The sequence below is a fragment of the Vespa velutina genome, chromosome 4 (assembly GCF_912470025.1).
Source record: "Vespa velutina chromosome 4, iVesVel2.1, whole genome shotgun sequence".
NCBI lineage: Eukaryota > Metazoa > Arthropoda > Insecta > Hymenoptera > Vespidae > Vespa > Vespa velutina.
The window spans coordinates 5,070,544-5,083,028 of NC_062191.1; the positions used below are offsets into that span (position 1 = coordinate 5,070,544).

General features: G+C 28.9%; 2 protein-coding genes across 6 annotated transcripts; one reads left to right on the forward strand and one right to left on the reverse strand.

The window, feature by feature from the left end:
* The first annotated feature begins 444 nt into the window (after nt 1-444).
* Nucleotides 445-4,223, forward strand: LOC124948461 (aspartate--tRNA ligase, mitochondrial). Of its 5 annotated transcripts, none has more exons than XR_007100736.1 (11): nt 464-1,081; nt 1,160-1,417; nt 1,500-1,868; nt 1,937-2,113; nt 2,202-2,372; nt 2,459-2,566; nt 2,653-2,868; nt 2,942-3,151; nt 3,209-3,392; nt 3,488-3,722; nt 3,960-4,223. XR_007100736.1 is itself a non-coding variant. In XM_047492127.1 (10 exons), the coding sequence occupies exons 1-10, from the start codon at nt 989-991 to the stop codon at nt 3,658-3,660; spliced, it is 1,959 nt and encodes a 652-aa protein (XP_047348083.1). In that variant the 5' UTR covers nt 463-988; the 3' UTR covers nt 3,661-4,223. The 5 variants fall into 5 exon arrangements, 2 of the variants coding, with proteins under 2 accessions (XP_047348085.1, XP_047348083.1); XR_007100738.1 differs by having other exon boundaries at nt 467-1,081; nt 1,215-1,417; XR_007100737.1 differs by having other exon boundaries at nt 467-1,017; nt 1,130-1,417.
* On the reverse strand, nt 3,679-10,618 carry LOC124948462 (WD repeat-containing protein 82). Its single transcript, XM_047492130.1, has one exon. It carries the CDS (start codon nt 9,935-9,937, stop codon nt 8,990-8,992), a length of 948 nt encoding a protein of 315 aa, XP_047348086.1. The 5' UTR covers nt 9,938-10,618; the 3' UTR covers nt 3,679-8,989.
* Between the last annotated feature and the right edge of the window lie 1,867 nt (nt 10,619-12,485).

Consider the following 12,485-nt stretch of genomic DNA (forward strand, 5'->3'; position numbering starts at 1 on the left):
GTTTTCATATTATATTCTTTCTCTATGAACAATACTTTCTCGGTTCAAAATTAGTTTTAGGTAAAAAATCTATGTTTAACAATCGTTTTGAAAAAATAAAATAGATTTTTTTCGATTAATCGAACCCTTTACAGTCAATTCAAAAACATTGGCAATCAAAACGAAAACAATCGATTATTCGATTAATCGATTTCGATATTACAACATTAATTTGTTAATTGTACAAATTTTATACATTTTATTTCTAGCTAAACTTATACTAGTTAACGTATTATAAATAAAAAAGCGTATTTAAGCAGCCTTTAATTCGATAATACTTACGATGGAGTATAAAACATAAAATATAACATATATATAAAAGATAACAGCAACTGATTCGGTACCACTCTTCGGTATCAGCAACTCTTTTACCACAAAGTTCATTAGGCGCCACTATATGAAACTTTTTCTTCATGAAAATATTAAAAAAAGCATTTACGCCAACAGGAAGTCAAGGCGTAATTCTTGAATGATTTTAATTAACAAGGTTTTATTTTGAAGATGAAGGTTTAAACGAGGACATAACTTTTTCGAAACTTTCAAAAAGTTATATTTTTATGTATGAAGTATTGTTAAATTATTTTTTGACACGATCTTTTTCATAGCAAATAAAGCTTTTTCGAAAGTTTGAAAAAGTCATGTCTTCGCTTGAACCTTCATATTTAAAATGAGATCTTGTTTATTAAAATTGTTTAAGAATTACGCCTGTACTCATTGTTGGCGTAAACTATTACAAAACCAGGGATGATGAATAGCCTTAAGCTTCAATTATATAAAAGTTGCTACAGCGTTAGCACAATAGTAATTATAAATTTATGTTATCACTGATATTAAAATTGAAATTGAATAAACTCGATAATTGAACATATAATTATTGATTAATGTATATGCATTAAGAAGAACAAAAAACTTGATTTGCGATTATTACAGCATTCCATTTAATTTTAATATGTTTGCCAGTGAGAGGTTAATTTATCAGTTAAGTTCACGTATTATTTCAAGACATCTTTTGCCCGTATTAAATGTACTTGATAGTGCATGTGTGAGTTTCATATCTAATGTAAACATTTTTACTTTTATTGATATATAGCATACAAGAAGCCTTTGATCTCTTTTTTAGTCTGTTTCAATGAAATATTCCCCATCAGCTTTTGTAAAATATTCTCATGATTTAGCTATTCAACAAGTATCTGCTTTAGACAGATCAGATTTACCAGTTAATAAGTATTGTTTGAGATCACACACTTGTGGTGAATTAACAAGCAAAAATGTTGGAACTACGGTACAGCTTAATGGTTGGATAGAATATCAAAGAATGAATAAATTTATAACTTTAAGGGATGCATACGGTTCTACACAGCTTATAATATCTGATGATGTATGCTATTTTTTTTAGCTATGCCATTTTTTATATAACAAAAAAATTAAGTAAAAAATTAAACAATTAATATTTATTTTAGAGAACGGATTTAATAGAGATTATAAAAGATCTACCATATGAAAGTGTAATACGTGTTGTTGGTATTGTAAATATGAGACCTGAAGAACAAGTAAATAAAACCATGAAAACTGGTGATATAGAAATACAAATTGATTCTATAGAAGTTTTAAACAAAGCATTAGCACATCTTCCATTTTCTATTAGACATTATAATAAGGCAAAGGAGATAACACAAATGAAATATAGATATCTTGCTCTAAGGTATCCTGAAATGCAAAAAACTTTAAGAACACGTTCTAAACTTATAGCAAAGATGAGAGAATATTTAATCAATGAATGTGACTTTGTGGATGTGGAAACTCCAACACTTTTTAGAAGTACACCCGGGGTATGTAATTACAAAACTTTTTTCAAATTAATAATAATTTAACATATATCAAATTTTATTCGGTATAGGGTGCACAAGAATTTGTAGTTCCAACAAGGCATCCAGGAAAATTTTATTCCCTTGTACAAAGTCCACAACAGTTCAAACAATTATTGATGGTAGGTGGAATTGATAGGTATTTTCAAATTGCTCGGTGTTATAGAGATGAAGGTGCAAGACACGATAGACAACCTGAATTCACACAGGTGAATGATAGTACCTATTTTTTCATAGAATGAAGTATCTATTCTTTACATATGCATTATTAAAATTTATAATAAACTCATCCTACAGTTAGATATCGAAATGTCATTTACTGATCAAAAGGGTATAATGGAGTTAATTGAAAATCTGTTAAAGTACAGTTGGCCAGAAACTATAACTACACCTTTTAAACGCTTAACTTATGATGATGCAATGAGATTGTATGGTACAGATCAACCAGACTTGAGAATACTTTATGAAGTAAGAAAATTGTATTTACAAACGTAGGCATGTGCTTGAATTTTATATTCAGCATTATCTAAGTATACATTATACCATTTTTGCAGATTCAGTATCTTAAACAAATTATTAATATGACTATATTGGAAGAAAATATTAAGTTAACAAATAGTAAAGATTGCGAAGTTTGTGCTTTGGTTTTTCCCAATAAACATGTGAGTTATTTCATAATACCATATATATATATACACATATTTAAACAATGTTTTTTGAACTGATTTCTATGTATTATATTTTATAGGAATACTTAACACGTTCTGTTAAGGAAGAATTTAATGATATAAAAAACAAATATTTTTCAGCTACCAGATTGTTTCAAATAAAAATTTCTGATAATTCTTGGAAATTACAATTGGACAAATTATTTTCCTCAAATATAACAGAAAATATAATACAAATGTTGAATTTGAAAATTGGAGACATTCTATTTTTAACTATTGGTCCTAAACTTGATTCTGTATGTATAAATTATTATATTATATTTGTGGAATTAACTTAAGAATATAAAAGTTATTTTATACATATTTTAGCAAAAACTTTTAGGAAAATTACGAATTGAATTTACAAATATATTGGAAAATAATAATTTAAAAATACGTTCGTCTGGCTATAACTTTTTATGGCTTATTGATTTTCCATTATTTGAAGTAAATGAATCACAGTTATTAAAAAGTATGCATCATCCATTTACACAACCTCATCCAGAAGATATGAAATATCTTGTAACAAATCCTGAAAAGGTAGTAGATTTATTAGCAATATACAGAACTTATATATACAACTTTTCATTCTTATAGGTACGAGGTTTACATTATGATTTAATTTTAAATGGTTCAGAAATAGGAGGAGGATCAGTAAGAATTCACAATGCAAATCTTCAAAAACAAATATTAAAAATGTTAGACATAAATGAAGAACAACTTTCACATATGCTTGAAGCATTATCTAGTGGTGCACCACCTCATAGTGGAATAGCACTAGGTATTTACTTTCGTATTTCTATTTACAACAAGATATTCAATTCGTCGACTGAATTTGTTCAATAAAATTTACACCAATACTTACGTACTTTTTAGGTCTGGATCGTCTTGTTTGTTTACTCTGTAATACGGAAAGTATAAGAAATGTTATAGCATTTCCAAAAACAATAGAAGGGCGAGACTTAATGTCTGGAGCTCCTATTCCAATTTCTACAGAAGCAAAAGAATTATATCATATAAAAACAGTAGATGAACAAAGTAATGTTTAAAATAAATATTGTTAATCCTACATTTAATAAATTTATTATATTTTGGCAAAACTATACTGCAGGTGAGATATCTTTATGCATATTATTTACATAATTAGAACATATTTATATATAATACAATACTCAAGGAAGCTATTTAAAAATTGAATTAATAAAAACTTCAGTTTTTACTATAATTACATTTTTGAACGTAAATATTTAATTATATAACTTAGTGATTTTATATAACTTAAAAATATTTTTTTTAATGACAAAATATTAGTGATATGTACAAAAATCATTTTTTACTTTTTTATTAGACGTTCGTGCGTTTAAATCATGATTTTACAAGAGGAGGGGGGGGGGAGAATAAAGGGTAAAGGACAACGTAATCCTTGTGCATTAAGTTAATGAAGTGACTATCTAATTAAACTTTCTGTCAAATAAAGTTTTCACATGAGATATTGATAGTCAATTTTTCTTATAACTATATTTTGAATAATGTACTTCTTAGCAACTTTTAGTCAAATAATTACACTGATATGTAGTATTTTTAACTGTCAATAAAAAAAGTTTTTTATATATTTGAACATTGTTTTTGTTAGAAAAAATAAGTAAACTATGACATACTTATTCAAAAAACATCATATATACTTAGACATTAATATTCTGAAGAAATAAATTTCATTTATAAATTGATCTTGTATTTGTTACAAATTTATGTAACTTTATCTTGTATTAAAATGATCCTAGCTGATACAAAAATCAAATGAATGGTATTTTAAGTGAAATTTAATTATCGACATTTTTACATAACTTAAATGGATAAAAGAATACATTTTTTATAAGTGAAGTTTCACATTTGATTAATACATTCACATTTTTTCAGATAACTATTTCATACAGTACCAAGGCTGGGTTTATTAAAATTGTTATATATATTTATATATATATGTACCAATATTTATATAGGATTTTGAAATTAAAAAAATTAAATTTGGAATCTGAAAATCTACATTTCTATATGAAATGAATTGCATGAATAAAAATAAGTAGGAATCTGAATTAAGATAAAAAAATTTTTCATTCTGTTTCCTCTATTGAGGAAATTTAGAAGCAGTAGAATATATACACAAGAAGTTTTACTTTTTTAATATTGCGAATTAATTAATATAAAAAAAAGAAAAAGAAGAAAAAAAAAAAGAAAAAAAAAAAAAGAAAAGAAGTGAAAATCGATTTAGGTATATACTCCTGTGTGATCTATGTACCCGAAATTAAACGTACAAATGGATCGATCCTACTAACAAATGCGATAAATTTATCAGTAACTTCACAGATTTTTATTCATTTGAACGCTTGATAATATCGATTAGAAAAAAAGAAAACGAAAGAGAACTCTACATGGATACCAATGCATTGATATATATATATATACATATATATATGTATGTATATATGTATATATGCATGTATATATATATATATATACACATATATACACAACTATTTCTTTCTCTTTTGAGAAGGGAACACAGTGTTTTGTGTTTTGCACGTTTTTACAGATTTGTTTTCTTTTCTCTTTTTTTCTTTCTGTTTTATCGTTTATTTAATTTTTCTTAGCATCGGGTATGTGCTCAAATTGGCACTTTTAGTCAATCGGCTGGCAGTCCAATGGAACATTTTGTCTAGATAAATAGATGACATCCGTGGAACATTTAGTTTACATAAACAGAAGACCTCCGTGAAACATTTAGTCTAGATAAGTAGATGGATCGAACATCGTAATTAAAACTGACGAGAAAAAATTCTCAATTCCGTGCCAGCATTTATATTTATTACTCTTTTTCTTCTTTTTTTTTTTCTTTTTTTTTTTTTTTTTTCCCATGTGGCAATATGTATGACTTTTTTTCTTACGAATCTTTATTTTTATTTAATCCGAACGTCATCGTCATCACATCTCTTACGTGCTCTTTCTCGCCTTTTTTTTTTTTTTTTTTTTTTTTTTTTTCTTTAACGTCGTGACTTTATGGACCTTGCGTACACTGTTTTGCCTTTATAAAAATACTATTTTACATAACGAAGAAGAGACAAGCGTACGACGCACGCACGCACGCACGCACGCAGCAAGCACACACGACACATACATATATGCATGCACGCATGCATGCACGCTGCTGACCCTCGGAGCACGATCGTACACGAAAGTATACGACGAATGGGTGCATCCAGCCTAGTAGATATATCCACGTACGCAAAAAAACATGCATTCTCTCTCTATCGAGTAGAATATTATAATCACGTATTTTTTCTTTCTCGCGAAGTACTAACTCTAGAAAATAAATCTATTAATTAGACGTTAAAATAACGAACATTGTATAATATATATGTACATATATTGGTGAAAAAAAAAAAAAATAAAATAAAAAGAAGAATGAAAATAAAAAACCAAGTCTCTTCGATCTATGGAAAAATGGAAATTATCTCCGATGATCTTGAAACTTTTTGTTTTATCGATATGAACTAATTTCTTTAATTTCTTTAATTTCTCTTTGTTCTTTTTTTTTCTTCTTCTTTAGGCACGACCGCAGAAAGTTTTCTTGATAAAAGTAAAAGTGTAAATAATTATTTTCGAAACTACTCGAAATATTCAAAAATTCTTTAAAAATTTTTACGTTTCATATCAAAATTTAAATATACATATATACATACACATATATTTTTATTTGTATGTGTGTATCTCCATTCTATCGTTTTTAAATGGCTGGATAGATTCATTTAAAATATATACCAAAAATGAGGTTACTCTCTCTCTCTCTCTTCCCCCCCCCCTCTACCCCTCCCCCTCTTATAACGAGGATGATTCATAAGTAATTTCGATTTAATGCTACTTACGATATCAAAATGGAGGTATTTTTCAAAAATAAAAGAAATCATACGAAATCACGTTGTGACGGAATTAAATTAAAATAAATAACAATCGTAAAGGAATATTTAAAATAATATTGGTCATTAACATAAATTGTATCGGTCGTGCCTATTGCGAAACTTTTTCACTTGGGAACCCAGGAAGCAAAGTATCCTAGCAACATAGAAAAATGTTGATTTTATAATCATAATAGATTAAAAAAAGAAAAAAAAAAAAAAAAAAAAAAAAAAAAAAAGAAAAGAAAACAGTAAATTATAAATATACCAGTTTACAAAAACAAATATCTATCAATCGTAGTACTGTACAGTTCCTTTTTTTCTTTCTTTTTTCCTTTTTTTTTTTTTAATCTAGTTTTCTATAGAATCCTCTTTACGTACATATCATAAAAACATAAATTTTTGAAATAACTAAATCACATTTTAGGTTATCTTTATAGGCTAATGCACCTCGTATTTCTTGTTGTTTTTTTTTTCTTTTCTTTTCTTTCTATCCTTTTCCTTTTCTTTCGCTAAGCATCAAAGCAGCTTTAGGATCAAGAAATGAAAATCTCACGGTGATGTACTAGGATAAATAGGCAGGCTAATAATCGTTTTTGTGTACATATGTGAGATAGCGCAAACAAAAATTGGTGCTTCCTTTTAATTTAAATGTATTCGAAAATATGTGTGAAAGTACAACTAACCATCGAGCTAAAGTTCAAAGAATCAAATGCGATCAAAGTTCAAAGAATGCTTGTGTAAGTGTGTAACATTCAACGGTAATGCAAAAGTTTTCTTTTCTGTTTTGTTTTTTCTTTCTTATTCTTTTTCTTTTACAACATAGCCTAGTAATCTTGAAATTTTTACAATGCAAATTCTGAAAAAACAAGCCTGTCTATTCGTATGCACTTCGAGGCAGACTAGGAGGGAGGATCTGGTCAAACTCAAGAATAACTGGATTATGATTAGACGTTTTCCTTACTGCGTTCACTACGAATATTGATTAATTTTTCATTCCGGCCCGCCGGTTTCACGTATGCAAATTGATGATGATATATCGTAGTTATGATAACGCATAATAACGCAAGTATTTGTGGCAGTCGTGCAAAACCAAGATATGGTATAAACTTTATCATACAAAAATTCGTAATAACCTGAAATGCTTAACGCTGTCAAAGAAAACGTAGATGAGCGATCGTGTGCTTATCATATATAATAAATAAGCTCGATGACTACCTTCTTTTCGCTTATTATAACATCGTATGTTTCGTGTATGTATCATTGTATTAATATACTTTTAGTAGTATTCAATAAATGATGATCAAACACCTTTGGTTTTCGGACGGTCGTACATGAGAATAAATGAATTAAACAAAAGTATAAATGAATGAAGTAATGAAAGAGTTCAAATTCTAAGAATCAACCAGGTGTAATTGAATGCTCATTTATGATTCTTTGTATCTGTGTGGATGTACATGTATATTGACAGTCTGTTTCTATACAAACAGGATTAACAATAATATGTGTGTAGTCAAGATTTCGAAATTTGTTAACATTTTTCATAGCATCGATGCAATCAAAATTTAAAACAAATATCAGATTTATTTGTGAATTAAAATTGTTTAGAAAATTGTAAGCAAATTATTCTTTGCTGCTTGAAAAATTTTATTCAAAGATATCATTTATACCATGGTACAAAAATGTTAAACGTACCTTCTTGTTTGAATTGATGCATAAAAAATGTATTGCCTTGATTTTAATATTGTCAATGCATAATAAAAACTCTTCTTTGTGATTCACCTTATATATAAATCAGATAAAGTGGAAGAAAAGCAAATATGCTGAAATATTTTAACTGTTCGTGAGTTAACAAAATTCACTGTCACAGGAGATTTTTTCCAGTATATAAGTTGTTCTTTATCCATTATACTACACACAGGTACGTGGAAAGAAACTATGTACACAAGACGACACATCCGAATACTAGCAGTATTTAATATACTTTAAGATGTTATAGAAGTGATGGTATGTCACAAGTTTAGACAGTGACAAGGTATGTATTATAATGGTCGCGTTCATCGCGCCATAGGATGCATGACGATGAAGACGACGAAGACAACGACGACATACATAGAAAGAGTATAACGTACTCTAAACGTGCCATTTTGCAGTAGACAAGTGCAAGTACCAAAACCATGATTATCATGTAATGGTGATCTTTCTTGTCCTTTGACGATCCTTTGGCTCCTTGGGTTCGTACCGGTACCGGCGTCTCATACGTCGGCTCTTTCATCTTGTATATATTATAGATGCAATATTCTTTCAATCAATATACCCAGGAGCTTTACACCGCCATTTCTTTCTGTTTGCTGTAGTTCTCAGCTTATTTCCATACCAATAATAAATAAATTTCTGAGAGCATCGCCCTACATTGGTCTGATTAGTCTTATGCACTTTCATCAACTGTTGGTAACCAGAAAGCCATATTGGTACATGCAGATGCCAACATCATATACTTTGGGTTGAATTGAATACACTGAACTGGTGCAGGGTGATCTCCATTAAGAACACATACCTTATATCCAGTTTCTGCATTCCATACATGTACTCTACCATCTGTAGAGCCACTAAATACAAACTGTGAATCTGGGCTAAAGCTGGCCTCTATTGCAATGCCTTTGTTATTCAAATAACCAGCAAAAGTTTGTAATGGAGTACCATGGAAAGCATCCACCAAGCGAATTGTACTGCCATTGGTCGATATCAGAATGGTCTTACCATCTCTGCTGAATTTCAAGCCAGTCCAATCGCATTCTTTTTCCTGAGAAAGTCTAAAGGTCACAAAAGGTCCTTTATCAAAACTGCGTAAATCATATAGCTTAATACTCTCTGAATTTACTCCAGCAGCAAAAATTAAACCTTCAGGATCGTATGCGGCAACTGGACGTCCGGAAACATTCATAACACCATGACAATTTGGTGAACGTAAATCCCAAAGCCTCAAGGACTTATCCAAAGATCCAGAAAGAAAAGTATCCTCTATAGGACTGATACAAAGCGATACTACTTTCTTAGTATGACCAGGAAAGTATCGGATATATTTATTGTCGTGCAAACTTAAATATCGAATAGTATCATCTACTTTGGTACTGCTGTGAATGGCAGTATTTTTGGCGTGTGTGAAATGAATCAAATCAACGCCGTATTTCTTCGAATTAACTGTACGAACTTGAGTGCCCTTTTCACAATCGTATATTACGATTTGATCATCCTCCGAGCAGGAGATAAGTGTATCTCCATTTGGCGAGAAATCGATACTGTTTATACGATCGGAATTCTCTCGGAAGACCTTGGCCACCTTGAAGCTTCTCACCACGTGGTCGACAAGCTTCATGGTGATGGACGGCGCGTCTTCCCTTTCCTGCCGTCCCCTTAACCTTCCCCCTTCCGTAATTTCTTCCTTTTTCTTCCTAACACGGCTTAAGCGCCGAGGCGCAGAAGCTCCCGAGGGAGGGAGCCGAGTAATCGTTTTATGTACCACTGTTATTCTTCCACTTTACAGGAAAGAAAAAAATCTACGATGAGGTGTAGATAAGTTTATGGATAACTGAGGGAAGGAGAAAGAAAATAGAATGCACGTAGGGTTCGCTGAATTCTCAGAGATACCAAATTTACCGATCTCTGGTCTTTGTGGATTTCCAAACACACAAGGTCGTCTTCGATTCCGACAAAGGAATCCTTCTCCCTTTCCTCTTTCCTACAAACGGACGCCGTCGCCGGACTACCGCACACCACACGCATAAATTCTACCAACTGTTTAGAGAAATGGATAGCGAATTAGCGTGAATGTATTGTCAATGTATATTTAATATATATCATGGCATATCACCATGTATATAGTCTTGAATCTACGTCAACTCTTTAATACTTCAGAAAGCATTACACTACTGACAGTACACTTGTCAACGTAACAAGAAATATTGCCATATTTTTTGATCTTGCAAAATGCTTTTCACAGGACTAACTTGGTATAACGCGTTTACGCCGATTCATGCTACACAAATTTGTCCGTTTCACTTTCAAGGTTTATGATTATTGGTCGATCTGATACAGATTTAGAAACGTCCAATAGTATCACGTTTTTAAAACGATGAAACTTCGTTTCTTCGCTAAACTTAGTTTAATAATTTATGATCTTTTCTCAAGCCTTGTTTGTACGTGCCTTGGCCAATCAGCGTTGATATCAAAATGAGTAAATAATTATATATCGGACCAGTAGATGGCGGCAGTAGACGCAATGAAATATTTCTTCAATAATTGTTAAAAATAAAATTACAATATAAAAATGGTATAGAATAATATAAAGAAAAATTAAAATTAAAATATTTTCAATGTTTATATATATATATATATATATATATATATATATATAATTCTAAAATATATAATTCTAAATAGTTAAAATATATGATTATATACTTGAAGTTGGTAATACTACATTGTTCATTTTTTAAAAGAATTTTCAAATTTGATTATTTCTGCGTATTTACGAATTAATGATATGCATCATTATTTCAGGTATGTAAATGTATTTCATATAAATTTTATATATAAATAATATTTACTAAACTTATAATTCAAAATTTACATAATTAGTCTTAATTAAAAAAGACAAAGAAATATAAAAGAAATTTGACATTTAAAAGATCAATTACCGATATGTTATTTACTTAAACATTATTATACTGTGTGTTACGTGTAGTATGTGTCAAGGACAAATAAATTTAAATCTTTTATTTTTCATTTTTATTATATTTATATAAAAATTGAAAGTGTGTGCTATGCTCATGAAAAAATTGCAAAGGCTAACCAATTATAATACAATGGGTGATATATTGATAATAAAATTACATATATATAACACAACCATTGCTATATGAAAATAGTGAAATATTTATTTTATGCAACTTCTCAATGATCTTTGATATATTTGCTTTCTAGCTATATGTATTCCTGGTAAATTTTTGTTTATTTTAACTTTAATATAATTATTAATATAATTTTTAAATAGCATATTGGATATTACTTTTATGTATTATATTAACTTTCTTTCATTGCATGCTCTTAATTCATATATTTTCTAAAACTAATAAAATCACATTTTTCAATCTAATTTATTTATGTTTTATTTCTTCTAATTAAAGATAAAGCATATTTAATGCTTTATAATTACTTTATTCAGACTTGAGTCCTTTCATATTGTTATTTGATGCTAGTTTCATTGCATATGGTTGCATTATTATGAAATAAATTAAATTAAAACAAAAAAATAATTATATCATAAAAATCTGCTTATTTTAAGACTTATCATAAAATTTGAATCACACTGCTGCAAAATCAGTATTCTATTCATACATATAGATTTGTTATATAAAGTATCTTATATATATTATTTTTCAGTTTGAATCTGAAAATTATTGTATTATAACACAGCAGTGCAAATATAATTGTTCACATTATTTTCCATCCATTTGATTTGAATTCTTTTATATTTTATGATAAATTAAATATATTCTTAGACATTATTATCAAATGGCATTCAAAGATGAAAAATATGTCTTTTGTTCTCTTATGATAAATAAAGCTCTGCTTTACTTAATTAGATGCACATAAATATTAAACGCATTGAGAAAAGCTCCAGGCATTGCCTGCTGAAAAGCTCTCATCTGACAGATTCATTTAAAGTTTATAATCTTCTTATAACAATAACAATAACAATAACAATAATGAATACCGTCTTTTTTAAGAGGCATTTACAACTGACTTGCTGGTAAGGAACATATATCATGGCATGATTCTGTATAAAGTATACTGAAACATTCAGAGATCATTGCTTTGATCTGAAATATATTAATTTATAGTTAAATTTATTAATAATCTAA